Source organism: Macrobrachium nipponense, chromosome 20 (assembly GCF_015104395.2).
Source record: "Macrobrachium nipponense isolate FS-2020 chromosome 20, ASM1510439v2, whole genome shotgun sequence".
Taxonomy (NCBI): Eukaryota; Metazoa; Arthropoda; class Malacostraca; order Decapoda; family Palaemonidae; genus Macrobrachium; species Macrobrachium nipponense.
This window is the reverse complement of record NC_061089.1, coordinates 30410071-30435415: the sequence shown is the minus strand read 5'-3', so window position 1 is coordinate 30435415 and position 25345 is coordinate 30410071. Positions and strand designations below refer to the sequence as shown.

The window sequence follows — 25345 nt, the reverse complement described above, 5'->3', positions numbered from 1 at the left end:
TAAGACACCTTAAGTTTTATAATATACTGCAACAATTTGTAAAAAATAACAAGATGAAAATATTGCACACTATCATATGCAAAAATATAAACCGCTCACGATTATGTCACATACACAGAAAGTTCCTTTCTTTACAAACAGCACATAACACAAAAAATAAGACAGTAATAAACTCATCAACAACTTACGTTTTGGAAACACATAAAGGAATCAAAATATCTTTTGCTTTTTTTCCAGTTTTTTTTTTTCGTATAATTTTCTTTCTAATGGATGAAATCTCGTCGCTGGTGTTCCGCTTCACTTTATTAGGATCAGCCATTGTGTTGTGAATTCCCGAACTACAAAAACTGAAAATTCATAGTGTCAAGATTAACTATACATTCATAATTTCGTAGAAACTGACCGAATATCTATGTAGCCTTGAAGGAATGACGCTACAATTAACTTATAATCCATACATCTCTAAGTACTTGCCCAAAATCTCAGTAGTGCACACACGTGTGTGTGTGTGTGAAAGAAGCCCAGTCTACAGAGAAGCTGTAATTTCTTGAAAAATGTAACAATATCAGAAACAACGCAGTTATTCAAGATCGGTTAGTTTCAGACAAAACTGGTAGCCTATTTGTGCGGTCGTTCTAAAGATAATATTTAGCTGGTTTTGACATTAACACCAGTCCTATGGATTTACATTTCGTATAAAGATCTTGATAGCCATTGTTGCAGCGAAATTAGGATTACACCTCCAGGAAAGCCTGACAGCCTTCATGTTTGAAGTGATAACAAATGGCCCAAGTTTACCCTGTTGCCTCTTTTAAAACGGGAGCAATTCAACGCCAAGAATAGTACGTAAATGTTGAAGGAGATATCTTTATTGATATTCGACATGTAGGATGAAGAAATGAAAAAATGATTTTCTTTTTTACTGTAAACATCTTCACGCTTATTTTTTCAAAACAAAAATCATAACTATAAAACTTTATATTCTTGTTTTCAGCGAATATTACTGGAACCTGAAATATGATATAAAGACACGTTTCTTTATGGTTTTAGAATAAATATTAAATCTGTTCTACATTCATGAACTGTCGCGTTGGGATGGAGATCTCTACATATGATAGGTGTTTCTTTGAACGACTGGGAAAGGGACTCCTTTGTTGTTATTGTACGGATGCTTACGTATATACAGCAGTTGGTAAATAGTTAACCGTATAGCAATCTGCGGATCTAAAAATTTTTCAGGAGAACGGTAGCGTTAAGACGAGGTTTACTTGTAAATGTAACTACCTAAGTGAGAACTACTTTGGCACAATTTTCATGCGCTCAGTCAGACCTACCTACCAGACTCAAATTCTAGCCAGTAAAACTATAGTGATATCTGTCATAGACCCCGAGGGTCAGTAGGTACCGTGGAATCAGGGGAATTTATCTCTGGTGATTATAAATTAATTTCTCGAAATAATGTGGTTCAGATCCTACAATAAGCTGTAGGTCCCGTTGCTAGGTTACCAATTGGTTCCTAGACACGTAAAAATATCTAATCCTTCGGGTCAGCCTTAGGAGAACTGCAACTCAGCTCAGTGATCTGGTTCAACTACGATATACGTACTTATAAAGTAGGTACCGCCTACGGAAGCCTTATAGCACTTCAATTATGGCTCGCTCCATGTTTGTCTCGTCATGTAAAAATAAATACTTTGTGAGAATAAAGAATATTTACTCGATGCTGTTCAAGATGATAATACCATCTCTTGATTATAACTGCATAGGTCAATTTTCATTACCAAACCTATTACGTTTAGCCCTTATTCGAATTCATTTATACATAAATTTTCGCTAGTGGAAATCACTCATAAAATAATAATAATAATAATAATAATAATAATAATAATAATAATAATAATAATAATAATAATAATAATAATAATAATGCAATGTTATCATTATTTATTTTAACTGCATTTCCCGTTACCATAGTTACTTGAAGTGACTAGTATTCTCACAAGGAATGTTGTTGAACAAATATTGTCTACATCTTGGCTGGCTTTGAAATGACACTGCCTAAAGTCACATTTCCCCAATAACAATTACACCCTGCATGAAAACCCCAGTTGAGTTGCTAGTGCTGTTTAATGGAAGAGACTTTCACGAATATATATCTATATAAATTTGAAAACATAAATTTATTTATTTACCTAAACACCTTTTAGGTATTAGCTTGGTGTTTTCAGGAAGTCCTTTTGGGATGCCGGCCAGCATCCAGCTTGCGAACCAGTACATTTATCTAAACACCGACACATAATTCACCACTTGGGTCTGGACAGGCTCGAAGGGTATTAAAGAGTCCATCCACATCTTGTCAGTCGGGGTTGGGAATCGGCCTTAGCTCTGCTCGCGTTTAATTTAGCAATTTAATCAGTAAATTATTTCTTTTATAAGCAAACTTTTACCACTTCTAAACTGAAAACAAGTCTCATTCTAAGTAGTAATTGTTTGTTTGTATGGTGTTACGTTGCATGGAACCAGTGGTTATTCAGCAATGGGACCAACAGCTTTACGTGACTTCCGAACCACGTCGAGAGTGAACTTCCATCACCAGAAATACACATCTCTAACCCCTCAATGGAATTCGCGACCATCGAGGTGGCAGGTCAAGACCATACCGATCACGCCACTGAGGCGCTTAAGTAGTAATTGGGGTCATTGCAAATAAGTTGAATAACATTCAACAGGTATTTATAGCTGGCTTCCAACTTGAATAGGATGACGTTTCTTGGGGCGCCTCAAAACCATTTCTGAATGAAGCAGGAGATGTTATAGGAGTGTAAACTTACATTATATATAATATAGTTATTTTTTCTTTGTTTTTACTTTTCTCCCTGCACAGTGTGTGACACCAGAACTGTTAAGACTTCCGGTCCTCAGGCAAGTCTCTAAGGATGAGGCTGTTATCCCCATACCCCTCCTTTTTTTTTTTTTTTTCTTTAACACCACCTAACTGTTGTGCAGTATGCCGGGAATCAAAACAAGGACCGTGCGAACGATATTCCAGTGCTTTACCATTGAGTGACAATATATTATATATATATATATATATATATATATATATATATATTATATATATATAGATATATATATATATATATATAGTATATATACATATATATAGTATATATATATATATATATATATATATACTATGTGTGTGTGTGAGTAAAAATGCTATAATGATTATTGAAAGGTATTCTTTTTCTTTCAGAGTATAATTGTGTGAAGAGGCGCTCTGCATCTGCATCTCAGTCATTCGAGGCGAGAAAACAGAAACTAACAAACTCAAAAGTGAAACCGCTGAAGAAATCCAAAGGCACTTCATTCGCTTACGAGAACCCAAAGCTCACTGGAATCGAATGTCTTGATTACAAGTTACTGATACAACAGCCACATAGGGTTAAACAGTTTTAACAATAATTCACAACCAACAGTATCACTGGGGTTATTCTGGAGTTCCTTATATAGCTTTATACCTTGGAAAGTCAACACTCGCTAAATTGACACAAGGCACACTCATCAACATATGCACAGTATCTTTCCACGAAACAAGTACAATGACGGCAAAACAAAGCAGTTGTACACTACAGAACCCTTTCAACATGACAGTGCTTAAAAAGTATTTGAAAGTATACACACAACGAACAAAAGTAGTCTCAATATAACAAATAACTTCACATCTTAAAAATTACCCTTTTAGCACTGGAATGTTCCTCGCCACTCGAGGATCTAAGCAAAATCAAAAGGGAGTGTTTTTCCATGATCGGTTATGACTGATTTTTCTCTGGAACAAAGACTGCCATCATAAGTAATGATATCCCAGTACCGCTGGACACTAGATGAAGGTTTCACTCATGTTGAATCAAGTTTTCTGTACTCTTGGGAGAGTGTCCCAGTAGCTGATGATGAGCTAAATCGCCGTAAAACTTGCGTAGATTCAAACTGATCACATTTCCCGAGTAACTGCGATATGTACTAAAGATGCTGCTCTTTAGCAAAGCATTCACTTATCAGACTTTTGCTCACTAGTCAAAAAATGATATACAGTATAAAACTACTTTATGCATCATCGAAACGCATTATGCAAAAAGAAAAAAAAAAAGGAACAGAGTATAGCTCCAATTAGCCATTACAGAACACAAGCGAAACTAGTAATTCTTTTAGCAAAAGATTCGAGCTCACACCAAGCGAGCAGCCACGCCTCCAAGGAAAACAGAAAGAAGAACGATTCGGTTGTCATCCTTGTCCCGACAAAGGCGGTCATCAGCCACGCTGCTTCGACGTATCCGCTGTGGTCAATGTGTCAATCTAGCAAGCATTTCACTGACGGTACAGTCACTTGATACTTGATTAACTGATTAGATGATTAGTATGGATATGGAGGTACTCGGGTAATTTTAACTAACATTCTGCAGTAGCTTTCTATGAAAGCAATCAAGGCATATTCACTACTGCGAAGATATCAGGATCATTATGTGATTACATAAGATATTAGTAACATTATGTGATTACAGATGATATCAGCAACATTATGTGATTACAGATATACAATCCTTAAGTGAGAGGGATGATGATACAAAACATCGTGGAGAAGATATGCTTTGTAAACCACTGAGCAGGATGTTTACATGGGTTGGGAGGATGATGGCAAGAGGATGAGAAAGAATCAGACAGACAAATAATTCATATTTCACGCCTTCTTTATGCCCACCACTTGCTCAGATTCTGTCTTGCCCGAGAGACAAGACGATTCAGCAAGAGCTCCCACCGAGCACTGAAATCGATCCGTAGTTTTTTTGGATCCATAAGGATCACTACAGTATACATACGTTATATCAGAACCACATAAATACAAAATGCGCTTCATGTTTTCTCACAAACTCATAAAATTATTTAACATTAGCACAACGTTATTTATATGACATAAAAAACAAGCAAATTAGCATGTTTACATTTACGGTTATATTTTTAATATAATATAAACAAATGCAAGAGTTAATTAATTAATTCCTTTGCTATTGGATATTCACTCTAGGTCTTGAGGAACAGTTACGTAAATAAAAAAAACCTGAGACTTGAACCTCACTAGCAGTTGCATCAAAGAAGCACAAGAAAAATCTTAGGAGCATCATCTGGCGTATACTAGTTCAACTTCGCCCTACGCTTCACTGGCATTCAAATCTGAGCGGTCTCTGCTGAATTTGAAGTCTCATGTCATAAGTCACTGTGATTAAAAAAAAATAATAAAAAAAGACACCTGGCTAGTGATAAAATCGCAACAGTCCCTTCAGTGTCTTGAAGTATTCCTGCAATGTAGCGACTACCTACCACACCTACTGCTTAGGTCTGATTAGGTATTGCACAGAATTGACTAACTACCGCGAAGACATCATCAGTTTTCCGTAAAATACTGTAAATTCCTCTATTTCCATGTCTACCATAAAATGCACCATTGTAAATGACTAATGAGCCTTATTCTGTAGAAAAGCCCTCGTTCTAATGCCGTATACAGCTACAAGATTCACGGAAGTCAACATCTTTTTACAAATCTCAACTGCCAAGTGGAGTAAAGGAATTCCTACAAAAATACCAGATAACATAAACCAAGTTCTTTTCATACATTAAGATTTTTGATATTCTGGATTAACAACAGGCAGCTGGTCACACAAATCATATTCTTCAAATAATTTTTTCATAAAATTCCAGTGTATGTAATGAAATTCTAAATCGTTACTTCTGAACACCACGAACAAATTTGAGTTCATAATTTCAAAATTGCCAGTTATCATACACGTTCAGTTTGTTCAAAGCTGCGAACAATACCTAATTATATCTTCATGACAAAGCACTGCCACACCTTCAAAACTCTGCAATGCAGCTACGATCATTTTCAAGGATAAACAGCAATTCACTCAGTGCTTTCAGGTTTGTCAGTTGAACTTCCATATGTCAGTGTCTCGCGGTTCATGAAGCCATCTTCTAATATTCATCACCTAAAAATAGAACCAAAATATGAAATGAAACATTTAATTAGTAGAGGGGACAATGTCGACCATGCCTGAGATATGTCCGGGTGCTTCAATTCGCCAATCCAAATTAATGCGGTAAATGTGGCAATAAATTCTCACTAAGTACCGAAATGATCAGCAGTCCTCATATGGAGAAAGAACAGCTCCCAGACAGGACTTTTTAGTTCCAGAAGCCAAGTGGTACTTGTCCTGACATATGAACTTTGTCAACTTTTCTTAATCGTTAAGTATATGATACAAAAATTCGTCACGAGTGTTTCCTTAGCACTTTCTACACGGAAAATCCTATTTTCTTTTCTTTATAACCTCTGAGACTTCGGTACAGACGACGGAACTTTAAGACAATACATTCTTTATATATCATACAATACTTACAAGATGTTAAGATTATAAACAATAACTATATTTCGACTATGTACACTATCATTTACATTTGTAAGAACAAAGTGGTATAAATAAAGTCTATTCAAACGATAATTTTTGTCCTTAAATTCACTTGTAGGTAGCGTGTTCCGCCTCGGACTGGCAAGAGCGAGAAGGATAAAGCACTGTCATTTAGCGAGTTTTCGCACAGCGTTCTCGAATTTCGAAAGCATCTAGTTCCCTTCTACCATGGACTTCATGATAAAAAAGGGAATTTTCGTCAGAGGAACTTTATAGTTATTGATCCAACGGCCGCCACGCCTCAGGTGCTTATCGATACCGTCTTCCCAGATCCCCTCGGGTAGGTAGATGTCCCTGGTCCTCTCTCCTCTGTACGTGACGGGCGCCACGAGGAGATCCCTCCCGAGAATCCACTCGTTGTCTACCTTGGCTGCCTCGGGATCCCTCGGGGCAAATAGCGCCAAGGGCGTGATAAGCGGAGTGCCGTTCCGGACGGCACCTGGAATCTTTTCGTGAAGGCGAGGAAGCACCACTTCTTTCCGGAGTTTGTTATACTCCACAGTGAGAGCTTTCATTTCTTCGCCGTACATCCGGGGCAAGACGTTCACCTGGAAAATTTGAGAAGCCTCGGTGAGTATGTCGCGCTTATGAGAGACTACCAAAAATATGACACAGACTTGATCTATCATAATCTCTTTAAATGACATATAAAAGTCACATTAGCTATATTATTCAGTGCATCTATTGCACACACGCCTATATACACATATGCACAACACACAAACACACACATATATAAAAATATACATAGATATATAAATAAAGGTAAAGGCCACGAAAGAAAATGAAACGATGGAGTGCTGCGAGATCTTTCGACTCAACTTTCCTTCCTGGCTTTTACCTTTATTTATATATTCATCACGTTCCAAATGTTCGTGATTCAGTTATCTATTTATTTTTTATTTAATTGCAAAGAGGAAAATATTCTGAGTGTTAAAAGTTTTTTCTTTTATTCTGAGAACATGCCAATGCACTTTTACAATGTCTTGAGGTGAGGAGATATGGTCGTTTTTTGCTTTATGCTCAATTTAAAAAGTATGTGACTTTACTATTCGCGGAGGAATTTTTTTTTATTCATACCACAAACATACATGCATAAATAAAAGGCATTTAACTTCATTACTGCTTGACCCCAAAATGACCAGACAACTAGCACCGAGCATGACAGACTCAGACCCGAGAGCAAATTGCAACTTACTTGTAATGCTGGTAAGAAAGTTGCCACTTCAATCCAGCGGATATAGAGTTCTCTTTCGGGAACATGGCCTGCTTCAGCCAGCCCTCCAATCACTCCAATGTCAATCAACGGATAGCCAAGGGTGGTCAGAGTTAGAATGCGAGGGATGAGAGTCTCCAGTCCTCTCCATGATCCATCAGCATGTCCAAGTGTTAAAAATGTCGGTGGCAAGGGTGGAGTGACTGCTGCTTCTGAGCTCATTGGGGCCGATATTGAAGTAACTGAAGCCATGAAGTGAACGAGCACTGAGTCAGGTCCTGGAAGTGGGAGGTGATACTCATGGTAAGCTGGAAGTGCATGAGCATCAGCTGGTTGCAGGTGGAAGCGGTCAATTTTATAAGTGTCCTGCAAGATTTTCAAGCGAGATGAAAACCAGTTCTTTGCCTTGGGGTTGCTAAAATCTGTGACAACTGTGGGATGTACTTCATCATACTTTGCTAGCGCTGGAAGCTGGGACTTGCTTTGACGAACCCAAAGCCCTGTTTGAGTTCCGTTAGAGAAAGCTGTGGCGTGAACACTGACGAATGGATGAATTGTTAACGCTAGACGGAAGCCTTTCTTCTCTAGGGCATTTACCATGGCAGCTGGATCTGGAAACCTTTTGGAATCAAACGTTAATTCACCTGGACGAGCCTGCCAGGTAGGAGGCAGAAGAATATGGCCCCAGTTTCCATAGTCATGATTGACTATACTTTCTACATATTTCAGAACTGCATCCTGTGTCAGTGTTGGCTTATCAGGGGGCATCCAAGGAACCCAAACAGGCTGATCAATCCTTTCTTTAACGCGATTTATTGTCTCTTCTCCAAAGACTTCCGAGAAGTTCTGAGTGGTATTGTGGGTCATCGTCTTGTTTGCTGTCTTGTTTAACTCCTTATGTTCATCATCAATGACACTGTGGTTCACATGACCCTGCGTGAATTCTATGACAATTCTCCTGTCATGAACAGCTTTATCATACAAGAATTGAGAAAGAACGGACATGTTTGGTGCGGTGCAGAATGAATATTCAAGAGTGGGTGTGACTGATTTGAGATGAGGATGGGGGCGAGATTCAAGGCAGAGTTGTTTATCGGATTCATGATTTACGGACACGTATCCCTGAAAAGTATCCGGCAAAGTCATAAGAGAAGCTCGGTCTGACAACCAAGTTCGACGTAGAAGCTGACCCCATGAATGGGATCCTAACTTTCCCGTCACCATGTGTGAAGGAGGAACATTAGCATTCGTGAGAGGGTAGCCACCGTTACTCATCTCTCCTCCGCCCCACCATGAACCATACTGCTCATCCTCGACGTTCAGGCAGTCTCGCAGAGTGAAATCTTCTTTCGCAGCCACCCACCACACAGAATAGCACTGGACATCACCTGCTCGGTGCATTTTACGGAGCTGTAGGCGAGCTAAGGACGTCCACTCCAAACAAACGAAGTCTCTGTTAGAATGAGGACATTTTCTACTGTAAAAAGCTAACATTTTTTAAAGACAATTTTTTTCTTTTAAAAAGTTGCAGTTCTTATAACTGAAAGTGACTTATTGCTCAGATTGTATCATGCGAATTTCTTAAAAAAAATAATAAGTAGGCTACATTCTCCTAAAATGTAAACGTGTTATGTAACTTACTCGTATTCAGCATGATCACGTCCTTCGTTAGACATTGAATGGTTGTGCTTATGAAGGTAATGCAGATAATGCGTGCAGTCTTCAGGAATGGATTCCAAGGGTAAATGGCTGCCTAAATGAGCAGTGACGACGGGCTCCCAGCTAGGATTATAAATCTGCAGCACTCTTGACTTCTCGAAAAACTTTATAGAACTAAAGATTGTCATCTGCAAAAGGTACAATGAAAATATGAATTTGTTCTGACAAAAGAAAAAAAATGTAGGAGAAAAAGAGTTGAGAGCGCGAAGAGAGGAGATGTAGCATAGGCTGTATTAAAAACAAACATCAAATGTACTTGAAAAAAAAAAAAAACATTTCCAGTTTAAATCATTACACAAGTACGATACAAGAATTCCTCTTGAGTTATGATACTTATATCTAAACAGTAATGGAATTTCTACCAATACTACTCTTAAATTGTTTCATCAAAGCACTGAAACTTATATCTGCCATGCATCAAAAGATTGCAAGTTACAAATTATGATGACAGATTTAGTAGTATCATGGGCAGATAAAAATTTTGTTTTATTTACCATGTTTCGTTTTTATTTGCCATGTTTTGTTTAACATTAAATTCATAGAAAATAGCAACAGAAAATAAGCGTGGACTCCAATTCCATTCTGAGAAGGAGGTTAAATGAATATTTTGTACGACGAACCTCTAACAGATGCAGATTGTAGAAGTAAGACGTGAGGGAGATCCCCACAACAATGATGATGAACAGAACCGCGACCAGGATCATGAGGCCCAGGTCAGCCCGGGACTTCTTGTTGGTCGGAAGCTGTGGGCGCTGGAAGGCAGATACAACGAGCTCAGTTAAGTTTTATAGTTGTCTCGAAATTACATTTCTATGGCATCTGAAAGATATCGGAGCTTATTTCCAATTATAGCTTTGACTAAGGATTTTAATGGCTTCCAAAAGTCCCCCCCCCCCCCGCCTCCTAATAATAAGCGTAACTGCCTTTATTCATTTTCTTGTCTGATACGACGTGGTGTAGAAATTGCTTCCAATAGTCTTTGCTGATTTTGGTAATATTTACAATAGAAGTGAGAATTTCTAGATGTTACTGAAAGTTACTATTAAAATTATTGGTAATGCATTTTTTGAAAATGTCATGCTATGAATACTATTGGTTGATGACCTGAGAAATTTGCAAAATCTTTGTGCCTCACATCTTAATTTAGTGAAATATTCATTTTTTCACATGTGCTCTCTTCTGCGAGAATATGAATTTCACAGGAAATCGACCATTAATTTACCATTGTCTGGATGTATAAGCAGTCTTAAAAATATGTTACAAGTATCAATCTTCTTGGATTACAAACCCTTAACATTCTTTACATCTCAGTTTCGCAACTCTAGCGTTTTGTATTACCAGTATAAGTGATTCGGGATCTTTCCTGCATCGTTGTTACCCTCAAGGGTTTTACCGTCAAACAAAAGACTGTAAATATCCAATATAAAGACAATGACCCCCTAGATAACAACTTGAATTTTGTTGGGGTCACTACCTAGGAAATTGACTTCTTTTCTTGTTGCTGTCTCTGTGCACGAATAAAAAAGAAGCAACGAAAAAAGCAATCTTTCATCTTTTTCCTCTGCCGTTTGCCAAAGAATTAAAAGACAAGCGACGAAGCCGAGCAACTCACCCCCATTTTTTCTCTGATAAGTGACGATAGCGAATTGTGGGATGACGCTCTGGACGCTTTGGATCTGGTGTCTTCGCCTCTGTTGCCTCCTATAACTCCACGCTGGGTACTTCGGTAAAAGGAGAAATAACAGAAAATGTTAACATTAATGTGATCCATACAGCAACCAGCACCTTTCGTAGGATTATTGTAAAATGTAAAATGTACACATGCAATCCTGCGAGGTAACATTGAGCTTAGACATCGTTAAAAGTAACAACTGTCATTGAGTTGATCATAACAGAGCTAATATTCATTGCGTTTGCTAGTATGAAAACAGTTACACTTCATCAAAAGTGTCAGCGAGCCCTACATGATCTACTTCTGCGAAGTCTTTCTAAGTCACAATTCCAACGTTATCATAACAGTATAAAGTATTCATTACTAAAACACATGCAAATTATGAAGCAAATAAATGGGAAAGGGGTGGAGATCAAAACGAAGAGGAAAGAAAAATGTTAGAAACTAAAGCGCCGTTGCATTTCTTGTAACTTACCAGCTCTGATGGAAGAGCTCAGGACGGAAACAACATTCCAGAAGTCTCGAGCCTCTGACACTTGGTGCTGAACTCGCAGCATATTGCAAGTCAGTTTAAGTTTCATTCTTCCAATATCTTTCAAGAGACTGTAATGAGCGAGTCCAGTTTTTCTATTGCTTTATGCGGGATTTTAAAGTCTTCTTGTGTGTAACTATGGTAATGTTCGTGAGAGATCACCAATGCCTGAGCATTATGGTTTTGTGAGTGGTAAACCTGTACTAAAGTTCAGAAATTCTGTGTTGTAACCAACATTTGCAGCAGCCAGGTCTGTTGAAACAAGTGGAAACAATGGAAAACAATTGCAAGTAAAGCAAAACTTGCAACTGTATCTGTGGGAAGTCAGTTCTTCATATTTTGCAAAGGTTGTATGTATTCTCAACGCAGATTTTATTAGTATGGCAGTTTTCAATATCCGATGTCCTTTGTTATAAAGATAGGGATTTGGTATTTCGTTCGGTAACCCAGTCCTCTTCCAATTGACTGAACTGTCCTAATCTGCTGGCACTTCTATGGATTATGTTATAACTAAAAGAAATGTTATAATTGCTATAGAGTATCACTGCATCTAAGAAAACAGTATTGTTAATATAGAAGAGTATAACCAATGGAGTTTCTGGGAACAATTAGAGTTCTTGTCGTTCGCCGCCGGGCGGTGGCGTCATGTCGCATTTTCAAGGGAGGTTCCAGTGTTATTCCATCTTGGTTCCACTCACCGGTTTTTATCGACTGTTGCCGCACTTTCAAAGGCTCGTTCTCATGCTCTGAATGTGTCTCACATATTAAGATGCATTTCATAATCCTGAGGCTTCTTCGCATAAGAACCATTTCACAAACTCAGGAATAATTTTTAACATAAACGCGTGACTTCTATAATTATGCATAACATATTTAATCACAAATACCGTTTAACATCCAATTCGCTATATAATTGATAAGTATTTCGTCCTCGTCAGGATTGATTCAAGCTGTTTCCTTTGAGTACCTACTGTCTGAGTTGTTTCTAAACCACGCAACGGTTCGAACCTTGCCGGAGACGAAGTACTTACCAGTTTTAATTCCCCTTGGGTAAGTTATTCCAAGGGTATAATGAATTCGATACTAAATGATATTTGTAGCTTAATATTTGTGAAAACTGTATATATATATATATATATATATATATATATATATATATATATATATATATATATAATATATATGTGATGTACTGTGATGTACTAATAACAGTACATCACAGTGTCAATTCATCACTCTTTTAACAGTTTGTACAACCAGAATCGTATGGCTACGTCAGCTGTTCTGATGTAAACAAAAGGTTCCTGAAGTTTAGAGATTTTTTTTTATCTTTACTTTGCTTTCTAATAAATTGTTTTAGAGCATTTCATTGCATTTCATTTTAAATGCATTTTAATTTTGAGCGTCTGTTTCTTTCGGTTAGAATTATTTATTTATTTTTTTTATTTACAACAAACGGTGATGTACAGTACACTTATGAGACATCGGACCTATCTTATTTGATTCAACATTTTAGCTTCCATTTATTTTACGGTATTCAGTTGTTTCTGTTTACTGTAAAAATTGTGTTATATATGAGATATATATATATATATATATATATCTATATATATATATTTATATATATATATATATTAATAATATATTATATATGTATATATATATATATCATATATAACACAATTTTTACAGTAAACAGAAACAACTGAATACCGTAAAATAAATGGAAGCTAAAATGTTGAATCAAATAAGATAGGTCCGATGTCTCATAAGTGTACTGTACATCACCGTTTGTTGTAAATAAAAAAATAAATAAATAATTCTAACCGAAAGAAACAGACGCTCAAAATTAAAATGCATTTAAAATGAATACAATGAAATGCTCTAAAACAAAAAAAAATTTATTAGAAAGCAAAGTAAAGATAAAAAAAAATCTCTAAACTTCAGGAACCTTTTGTTTACATCAGAACAGCTGACGTAGCCATACGATTCTGGTTGTACAAACTGTTAAAAGAGTGATGAATTGACACTGTGATGTACTGTTATTAGTGCATTATATCCGGTTTGGCGAAATAATAGTTACCTGTTTGATACATCTCTCAGACCGAGATCAAAGCTTGATGTTTGACAGCCTGATGGCTTTCTTTTGAGTGGTTGCTGTCGCCCTCAAACGTTATTTACTACAAATAACAGTCTTTCAAGCTACATCTTCGATAGCTATTGCAGTGATCGTGAATGAACTCCATATTTTAGATCTTTGTCGGCCATGGTTATTCTGCGGATCATTTAAGGTCCAGATTAGTAATAATTATATAATATATATATATATATATATATATATATATATATATATATATATATATATATATATATGTATGTTTGTGTGTGTGTGTGCGTATGTGTGTGTTTGTACGACCTCAGTACCTCAACCTAAATACTAGGTGTCTAAAATTGCAGGGAGTCATGGCCTATGAGCGACTGCCATGCTTGCTGCCTTCTGCCCATTTCCTTGCGCGACACAGTCCCTTTAAGCAAGTAGGGAGGCCTTCGAGGCCGTGAGCTTTAATGGCACCTATCAATGACATGAATACTTTACCCGACCTTTGCGCAAGAATCAGAGGCCCTCTTGACTTGAAAATGTTGTCACAAAGTCACCTTCTTTGCTTACTATCCTTTTCATTGTACGGAAACGCTTACCTTTCGGATTGCGGCCTTTGGCATTGCATCGTATCGTATCCTTCCGTGACCTTTCTTGGGCGTCCCACGCAGAAAGTAGGTCGCTATACGTTCTGACGCTTTACAAAAAAATCGCATATCAAATACGCTCGTGTCACCTACAATACCAATGATTCTGCTCTCTCTCTCTCTCTCTCTCTCTCTCTCTCTCTCCTCTCTCTCTCTCTCTCCATTCACTTTACTCGTTACTTACTAGTACAGCTTAAAGTAGGCCGAGCGATTGGAGCAAATGGTGTCATCCCAGGACGTGTATCCATCCCGAAAGGCTTCCTCCTCGTCGTCTGGGTCACTCTCGCCGTCCGAGGACGACCGGCCGCTTAAGTCGTCGCTGAAGGGTTGGTGATAATGCGGTGATTAGTCATGATGGCAGCGAGGAAATGAAATGCCCATCGGGAGAGAGGCGTTGGGTTCACGTGTAGGGCACCACACCATGCAGACAGGAGTCAATGGGGTTGCAAATGAAAAGTTCGAAACGAAAGGAAAGATCAAATGAAATTTTGACAAGCAAAATGCAGCGCGGGCAAACAGACAATGACTACAAAATGACCAGTTTCTTAGGATAAGTTACATAATCAAATAGGGGTCTATCGATGCCACCGAGATGAAAATTGCTCAGAAATTGCTCTGGGCGAGGCTGAGTTGGCCTAGTTGATGACGTTAACATGTTTACTCCGGGTGTGGTCTCATCTGTTTACCCTGGTCACACAAAATGCAATAATTCTATAGTAAATTTCTAAATTATAGTAATGGTTAAATCTAATTAGTCAAACTGATAGTTAGTTTAAAAGAAAAAAAAAATTTGCAAAAGAGAATAAAAGTCATGCAGTTCTACAGATTCAAAACTTAGGTTAATGTTACAATATCAGCCTTTGGTTCAGTTACACTGACGCACACACACACTCACACACACATCTATGTATCTGATGAATGGCTCGATGTGTAATATGTTTTCAGACAGAGCCAATCATTCTATAATCCATAAACATGCACACGCATGACTCCCTTCCACGTACACACATATACAAGTAAAAATACATGTGAACATTTATATATGCTATAAATAAGTGAGCCTATCGTATCTGTGGTCTTGCATTGTCTCCTTTTATGCTTTTTATGTATTCCGTTGTTTTATATGTATACGTGTAATCTTACCAATATTGATCTGGTATTCGGAGATTCTATAGCTACTAACATAACTTGATATGGCCATAAAGTATTGAAACTAGACCAACAACTACCATGAACAGCAGAGTTCAATTTATACAGCATATGTGTTGAAGCTAATAGTCTTTCCTCTTAGAGGAGACGGCGTTTAGGAAGATGAAATCATTTCCTTGCTTTTCAGTTACAAGATTGCAGGATTCAACTCTTCAGTTTCCTTCCCAAGTAAAAGGTAAACTCTCGTGCTTGGCACAAGTTTTTCTTGCACGGCCTTGATGGACCCAAATCCGCAAAGGCCTCCTCTCAACTGCAGGAGTTGCACAAGGCGGTTCACTCTATTCAGCAATTTATATATATATATATATATATATATATATATATATATATATATATATATTATACATAACTAGCCTATAAAGTGCTAACACTTTTAAGCACTTTGGTAATGAACGCCGTCTAACTTTATTTGAATATATATCTACCATGCAACCAACCTTGACCTAAAATGACCTCATCTTTTTCTGTCTCCCCTGATGACACTATTTTCTTTATTTTGACGACCTTTGTACTCCATTTACAAATGATATTTCAACATGTTTCCGTTGAAAGAATGAGCACAGTGCAGTCAATATTACCCTTGAATACTGCGTTAGGTTTTTGTATTTTTAAAATAACATTCGTTCTGCATCTGGTCCTTTTTCTCACTTTTCTTCAAATTAACGAGAAGCTTCTCTCTCTCTCTCTCTCTCTCTCTCTCTCTCTCGTCTCTCTCTCTCCTCCTCTCTCTCTCTCATCTCTCTCCTCCCCGACTATCTCTCTTATGAGCTTATGAGACAGTTCCAACAGTTTTATAGTCTTGTTAATGTTCACGATGGGCTCTAGATTGCGCCATGAAAACTATATAGCGACGTCTCGCAGAGAATTCTTAAGTCTCAGAGTGGAAATCTAATTTGAATTAAGCTCAAATGTAATCCGAAGCAGAGCCGGCCAAGTTCCAAACAGCATCTTCCACGGAGGGTTTCTCTGACGAATACCAAATTGCGGGAAACTGAGGACAGATCGACCGAGCCAAAGTCTGGCTCTGCTGGCCAAACGCGAAAGAAAGATCCACGTGAACCCCCAAACTCTCCATGACTTGACCTACCTAAAAGATTCCGAACTGTAATCGAATCTTGCTGATTCCTTTTCCTACAGCCGCGAGTAGGTCCATCATTTCCTTCTGTTTTAAACCACCCCACTCTTTACACTACCAACTTTTTTTTTCCTTAGGTTTCTCGTACCCCTGAGTTTTCTGAATATATATAAGTTGTAATACCACCCAACTATAAGTATTATAAAATTCAGCCTTTCCTGTAACGCCGAAATTAGCTATATTAAGAGATTAAGTTTAACTCATCTTTTACGGAAATCACGAGTTAATTTTCAATTACTCGCTCGTTAAACGAAACCCACAATAAGTAACATCTAATTCAGCCTAACTATCATGGAGTGCTGGTATAAAAATATGGTGACTTGCGTGTGGAAAGAGAGAGAGAGAGAGAGAGAGAGAGAGAGAGAGAGAGAGAGAGAGAGAGAGAGAGAGAGAGAGAGAGAGAGAGAGCTTACCCTCTTTTCTGAGTTATCTAACACTAACCTATATCACTGTTCAGCAGTGGGTTTACTCTTGGTGGGTTTACTCTTGTTTATAAACGGCAGTCATGGGAGGAAGAGCAAAAGTGCTCTCTTATCAAGAATGACAGAATCAGGCGTATCTTCTTCAAGTCCCATTCAGAAGGGGGAGAAATGCCAATACAAACTTCCCTTGAGTGCTCCCTTCCACCTAAGCCCTGGTTTTAATGCTCTTCTGCGCCCAAAATAGCACTTTCTAACAACGGAACAGCTGCAGTTGCCCTTTGCTTTCCAGATCAGTTATCTTTGTGCAATATCTCTCAGTTCTCACACGATCATAGTCTTGGATCTGTATTGTCTCTTGCTTAAATGCTCGAATTAAATTTTCTGCAATTTTTGTTACCTCCTCGATTGTTGTAACTTTGATATCCGTAGGGAACTCAGCTTAAAAAAAAAAACCGAAATGGCGAAAATGCATTAGAAATTAATAAAAATCTCGAAAGGAAACCGGTTATAATTCACAACTAAGATTTGTCACTCATACGATTTCATATGGCGGGAAACATAAATCTCAACAGGCAATAAAAAAAAGCCGTAATTCAAAATATGTAGTGAATTATTATTACTCTTTTCCTTTTTAACAATGAAAATTTACTCGAGTCCCAAGGCACTGTGTGTTATCATAATCACAAAAAGTGAAAACGTCAACTTCCTCATCAGACCTACTCCTGCTGATGTTATCTGGGCATTCAATTACCGTTTAAGGAGCAAGATTTTTGCTTGACGTCTGGTTCCAGCGCTGAGATATCTGACTGAGAAGGGCTAATACAGTGTTCCGGTTGACGCTAAATTTGGAGGTAATAAGCAATTTACTTGTGGAACACAGTTTACACCAGTATCGTGCATGAAATCTATTGGCCTTCACTGCCTAATGAGTCAATGATTCCTACCTACTTGTGTCAAGATACTTAAAAGGTAAGAGGGATATAAATGTTATAATTAGGTGTCAAATATGTTGAAGCATTAAACGCAAGTGTGGTGTTTCCTTCTCTGGAAGCAAACTGATGATCTACGTGTGCTTCGTCATCATATGACAAGGTGCTAAATGGTCGCGGTTTTTGTGATTCCATTCACACTCACAAAGACACATACACAGACACTCAAGTAAGCACCAGAATTGCATAAACGACTCACCTATCCCTGCCTTCTTCTATCTGCTCGATGTCAGAAAGCTTCACCTCATCGTCGGAGTCCTTCCTCTCTCTCCTCTTGTGCTTCGGCCTGAAGACGTCCTCGGAGAAGTTGATGCGGTTATTCGATTTGGGAACTTCAGCGACTCTCTCCTCTTCTTCTCCTCCCCTTCTGCCAGCCTTTTCTTCGTCCTTTCTCTTCCTATCGTTACTCTTGTTGTGCCTGTCTCGTGGTCCTTCGCCTGCCGCTCCTTTATTCAGATCGTTCAATCTGATGGCGTCCTCCTTGGGGGCGACCTTCCTCTTGGGTCCGGGCGAGAGCGCCGGCAGGAGTTTGGAAGTTTCTTCTGGTTCCTGTTCACGTGTCCGGGGTAGAAAAGGGACCTGGATTAATTTCTCTTTTAGAGTTATTTCAAATGCTCTCTGTTAGCGTGGGTCTCTTGTAATTTACGTGAGACCAACCAAAGGGAAAAAAAATGTAAGTGTTAAACTTTACTGCAGGTTGCTTTCAGTCCTCAAGATCATGTCGACCTACTTTAGTTAGGAAGTTGGGAAGTTCGTAGGAATATGCTGTCCATTCATAGCATCTCAGTATCACTGAAACTAATCAAATAGGGCAATTATTTGACCAACCTCTTTTTGTGTAATAAATATGTTTGTAAAGAACAAAGCGTGGTGGTAGTGTTAATCAACCCCAACAATCCTTTAAAAAAAACACACAATGTTAACAACTGATCTTATAAGTGTTTAAATATCTGATGCAAGCGGTAATGGATCACAATAAGACCCAAGAGCTACTGGGGCGATTAGCTTGTCTGTTAATCTATACGTTATCCTGATGACGGAACCTTCGGGTGACTGAAAATGCCGCGTGGAAATCGGACAACTGAAAATGCCGTCGTTGCGACTCATGTAACGATTCCGGTTCAGCAATAACATTTCATCTCGCCCCGTATTAACTCTCTCCAGCCGGTTCATTTTCTGGCAGTCATTTATTCTGACGAAAATTTCTCTTGGGTCTAATTGCTTTGTTTATGATCTGGTGTCGAGGATAAGTCAAAAACTTAGATATTAAAAGCAGTCTGTGAAAAGTACCCACAACCTCTGGAATTTAATTTGCAGACAACACTACATAAAAGTCAGGGCTCCAATCACCAATAATTCCCGAAACAGTTATATTAATGTATTAATGACGATAAAGATGACACACACCGGAAACGATGATGAGACGCAAATTTGGACGCAGGACACAAGGGGGATACAATAACAATGTAAACAACGGTGACAGGATGAAGACTGTTACAGTGACTATGATGATGGTTATGTCTACTCATACGGTTGATCTAAATATACTGACGATAATAATGACGGCATAAAAATCATAATGGAAGGGTGTTGATATGTAATAAAAAAAATAAAAACAACGGCAAAAATTCTATCATAGATCGAAAATAATCACAATATAAACTAATTTCTTCAAACATCGATGTGACAGTTACACGGATCAGATTTTCATAGAACGTTTATGCAGCATCAGAAAATATCTGTTGATTTATTGATTTATTTTTTGTAACAAATAGGATCTCCCCTTTCTGCATTTCCCTTTACCTCGCCGTACTTCTTTCTAATGAACACCATATTCGTTGGAAGCTTGAATTTCAAGTCGATGGCCACAGTGGCCTTGTTCCATATGAATAGGGCTCATCTTTAGAATAATAAGAATAATAATAAAGCTGAGTCTGAAACCTTAATAATGAGACAACAGATGAGGATGACGATTAAAAGAACGTTTTTGGCCAAGTCTTCAGAGACAGGCACCTGACGTCATGACACATGGCACTCACAACACCCCTCTTCCTTCCTTCTTTACCTGGGCCGTTATCGACCACCAGCTGAGAGAGAGAGAGAGAGAGAGAGAGAGAGAGAGAGAGAGAGAGAGAGAGACTTATCACCGAATAACAGGAGCCTTGTGGCCAATGCGGACTTGTATCCCCTCCCTCACCCGAGCCCCCTTAATCCCCAAGTAACTTCCAGAGCTCTCATGAAGAAAGTGGCATGAAACATAATCGAGGAAGCTCATAGCGTGGTCTGCGTAGTCAGAAAAGGAGACCAATTAGAGGATGCGGCAAAGCAAACAGAAGTCCGTAACCTATGTATTTTGTTTATCTTTTATACTTTCCTTTCGCACTGTTAACCAACTGATTGTGCGACGGGTTTCGATGAGCTGTAAGGACGTTACATTTTATGTATCTTCCAGGAATACTCTTATGCAAGTTGATATGTAATCCATGACTGACACATCAATAGGGACACGCACACCTTTCTCCATGCATACTCTGCCTAACTGACAACCATTCACACACACACACACACACACACACACACATGAATTGGACAGTTGTATTTTCCACAGATCTAGTGAATATGAGCAGTAGTGTGTTGCAGTTTGCGTGTACCTATGCAGTCCAATACGCGCTCGGAACTTAAGCAGTCTCCCGAATGAAGGAACATTTTTCCCAATTTCAGTGGAAGGAAGGAAGGAAGGAAGGAAGGAAGACCGCTCATCCATGACAACCATCCATCAACAAATGCTCCGAATCCCTAGGAAAACTGACCCGCGCTTTGTTGCCCTTCCCCGATGCAAAAGTTCCCTTTGCAACAAACTGATCTCGTCAAGGGCTGCTTCGCTTTCCTTCTCATTGTAAGACTGTGAGTACGAATTTTTGACGAGCAAAAATATACCTTATTATATCACCTACAAGTATTAAATCTGAAATATAAGATGGGGATGAAGTGATGCAACAACAAAAACATTCCTTTTCATGAGGAGGAAAACTGTACGCTAGAAATGAAATTAAATAAAAAAAGGGGAAAATTACTTTCAGGCGTAAACAAAAAGGCTGGTTTCGGCTGACAGACAAAAACCCGCAGTTTCAGTATCAAAGGTTCGTACTGCGCACGAAAAATAGCATAGAGAGAAATAACTGCACCGATAAGTTAGATTGCACAGGATAAGGAGGTTGACAAGATTAAATTTTAAAAAATCGAAATTATAAGGTTATTAATAAAATAAAGAAGTGAAAAGAGGACGATGGATCAGGGAGTAGCCAAACGAGGAACTAGAGGAGAAACCTTGGAAAATTGGGGGAAAGGGAACGACAGATAGATGAATGATGGCAGATGAAGTCAACATTTCCAAGAAGTTTAATGACATTAGAACTGAAGACAATTATGGAGACGATGATGATGATGATGACAGGTAAGGCAGCATCAGTGAATTACGTATACAAACACATACACACATGTAAACATACACACACACACACATGTGTGTGTGTACGTATGTACGATTTGATATAAAATTTAACATCCCTGCGAAGAGTTAGAAGGAATGCGGTTATCTCCCACAAACTAAAAGCGAATCCCAACAGTTATACTTCGTTACTTACCGGCGATTTCGGCTGAGTGTCCTCCTGTCAAGAAAAGATAAAAAGGAGATAAAAGGAGAAGAAAAGGAAAATAACACGGAAAACAGAACGATGATTTCCGACATGCAATAAAAGAAGTAGTTTGCCTGAAGTGAATACTTTAGAAACATGAATGATATCTGAACGCAGAATTCATGCAAAAATAACTAGTAGAGTGAAACGCAAACAGTACTCGTATGCAGAGTAGTAATTCAAAAGAAATGAAAAAATATGACAAATTTGAACAAGGAAAGCTAGCAGAATATACAGACATATCTGTTATTGAACAGAAGGATGCATGCTTCTCTATATGCTACAGAATTAATTTGAGATTTTTGCAGTATAAAAAGTGACAGTAATAAACATGACAAATGAAAGAGAAAAGAAGGATGAACATAATACGATTTCAAATATACCACGGACTACAATATGTTAAAGGTCTACAATAGATCAGTTCTAAATACACACCACAAATATACGGAATACGATATACAATTGTTCCTTAAAAAGCAACGAAATGCCAAATTTACCTAATCAATTTTAGGTAAAATCAATGCTCTACGAAATGCGCAAACACGACGGCAATGACGCGCCCAAGTAAAAAAAGATGAGGTAGAGTAAGGGTGAGTCCCATGGCTCCAAGAAAGTGCTGCCAGATGCACAATCCATGGCTAACTTTAACCTTAAATAAAATCAAAACTACTGAGGTTAAAGGGTTGCAATTTGCAATGTTTGATGATTAGAGGGTGGACGATCAAAATACCAATTTAAAGCCTTTAGCCTCAGCAGTTCAGCAGTTTTTTTTTTTTTTTTTTTTTTAGATCTGAGAGCGGAAGGACGGACAAACAAAGATGGCACAATAGTTTTCTTTTACAGAAAACTAAAAATGGGCTGACTAATTCAATGTTCACTTAAAAGGAATCACATTAAATTTTAAAGGACTTCAAATAAGAACCATGAATCGATGGAATATATACTCGCTTTTTCATTTTTCCTTCGTGGCAAAAAAACCTTTATTTTTACATGCACATACATACATATGTAAAATTTATATATATATATATATATATATATATATATATATATATATATATATATATATATATATATATATATATATATGTGCATGTATACATAAGATTTTTAAGGGTTTCGTGTATGTGTCTAGTTTACGTTGATCCTAGGTGCAGTACCTAAATCTTTTAATAAATATGATTTTTTTAGGTTTGTAAGACCTCAAAGGATTGGAAGTCTCAGAATTTTTAATACTGCTAATTAAGAGTGAATCTTATAACGACAATTAAAATTAAAATACTCTAGACAACAAATATATGTACGATAGGCAAAAAAATATATACATAATAAATAAATAAAAAACCACCCAAAAGGAAAAGACAAAGTTGTAAATGAACAGCTGTTCATTTCCTCACAATAACCTAATGGTAAATCTATTCGATACTTCACGTAAAGTGCGCCACTCGACTTTCTTTTCGCATATAGTAATTTACAGTCTTCATACATTAGCAAAAAAATTATAAGGACAAGAGAGAGAGAGAGAGAGAGAGAGAGAGAGAGAGAGAGAGAGAGAGACGAACCGACCCAAGAATACATCCAGGCCGTGTTACGCAAGATGCCACAAGATTACTCTACGACGAATAATCGATCGCACATTACATCATCTGTGGCATCGCTGGCAATCGCTGCCACACGATCGAACACCGCCTGGGCGGCGCGGGGGACCCTGTGGCCACAGGGACAGTGCGGGTCTCCTGTCAGGCGCCACCTACTTTGCACCAAATCCAGATATGCAGTTTTCGCACATACCTTCTATCACGTGTACGTTCACATACACGTGCGCACACATATCTGCAGTATATATATATATATATATATATATATATATATATATATATATATATACACATAAGCATAAAAACCCAATTAAAACACTCTGGCTTAAAGCAAAGGACTATATTACGGTGGCCTGACTCCAACCCTTATCAAGTAGTGATAAGGGCTTTTTATACTTGAGACGTATCCTGTTTTAATAGAAGAATATATATATGTATATATATATATATATATATATATATATATATATATATAATACTATATAGTGTGTGTGTGCACTTAAGGGGTAGGTACCTAGACATATGAAAAGAAAGTGTCATAACGTGAAAATAATGGAGGAAACGCAATTAAAAAAAAAAAGTATTTTCCCTAGTCAAAAGCCCAGGGGCCAGTCTCCTCTAGGGATTTATATCCTCTGTGTACACAGAGTATGGAGGTCTTTCCGCCCAAGGGGTGAAACTTCTCCAAGGGTACACGTATCAACTTAAATGAGCAGATACTTGGTTGCAGGTCTTAAAACTACTCCTGGGACTACTGCTGTAACCAATCTGAGATCAGCTTCAGTATTTATTGTCAGTAATAAATGCTAATTTTGCGAATAACTGCTATATAGGTAAGTGAATGAAAAAATGATTAGTCGGTCACAGTCAAGAATATGCGCTATAAAACTTAATCTTGAACACAGCATAAAAAGGCTATATAATATTATCAGGCCGAGCCTATACTCTGTTTTTTTCCATCTGTCCATCCGCCAGTGGTGTTTGCGCATGGTAACAATGCGTCCCGGGCTTTAAATAATACCCTATTTCGAATTTTAGCGGTGTAATTCGCATACAGTAAATTATTAAAACACTTTTCAGTTGCAAATGTATACCCAGATATTCTTTTATTTACCTAAAACTTACACAAAGCGTATCTATATACAGCCTGGGACGCAGTGTTACCATGCGAAAACACCACAGGCGGATGGACAGATGGGTAACACAACCATTTCTTTATTATTATTGTTATTATTTAGACACGTTCAAACTGGACAAACTAAAAAGGCCCTCGGCTCACAAAGCAAGATGTCAAAGGAGAGGAAACCCTAATGAGAAACAGAGAATAACAGAGAAAAGAAGTATGGTGAAATGCCAATAAAGCAGCGATAAAAAAGTATAAGATATAAATACATCAGCGGCGCAGGAGAAACAGAAAAAGTTCGTCAACTATGTTTTCGTTTCGTAAAAGACTTGAAAATAAAGGCTGTTGACAAACAAACAAAAACAAAAACGAGAAGGAAGCCAGTCCCAAGGGGACAAGGTATCACGAAGGTATCACGGTAAGTGCAAGTTCACTCGCCCCGCATTGCATTGCATAGCCGACGCCCACCCGAGTCCAATGTGGACCAGAGGAATCTCCCGCCGTGAATCGATGCCGCGCCGTTTGGTGTCATGTGCAGCGTCTTCTGAACTACTCCTCTTTCACAGAAATAATGTTGAGAGGCAGCGAGAATTGTTTTCACGGAAAATAGTAAAACGGAGAGAAGCGAGGGCTGTTCCTCCTGGCACACTCGCCACGGCATACACCCGATAGAAGTAAATGAAAAAATCCACATTTTAATCGATGAGGTACTACGGTATTCTCTCCACATTTGTGCTTAGTCGTGTGAAGTCAAACAGACTTGTTTGGTTAG

At 38.0% G+C, this 25345-nt stretch overlaps 1 protein-coding gene across 6 annotated transcripts in view; it reads right to left on the bottom strand.

The window, feature by feature from the left end:
- Positions 1-3225: 3225 nt before the first annotated feature.
- The window catches only part of LOC135224389 (uncharacterized), a 145863-nt gene continuing 123743 nt past the window's right edge, over positions 3226-25345 (bottom strand). For 4 of the 6 annotated variants that reach the window (XM_064263356.1, XM_064263363.1, XM_064263372.1 and 1 more), the window contains exons 5-12: positions 21802-21825; positions 18357-18706; positions 14587-14721; positions 11066-11174; positions 10074-10205; positions 9376-9581; positions 7717-9187; positions 3226-7066 (exon numbers count right to left, since the gene is read on the bottom strand). In XM_064263356.1, the coding sequence (XP_064119426.1) occupies positions 6671-7066; positions 7717-9187; positions 9376-9581; positions 10074-10205; positions 11066-11174; positions 14587-14721; positions 18357-18706; positions 21802-21825 (2823 nt within the window). In that variant the 3' untranslated portion in view covers positions 3226-6670. The remainder of the gene's footprint in view (positions 7067-7716; positions 9188-9375; positions 9582-10073; positions 10206-11065; positions 11175-14586; positions 14722-18356; positions 18707-21801; positions 21826-25345) is intronic. The other 2 variants (XM_064263395.1, XM_064263384.1) reach the window with 2 other exon arrangements.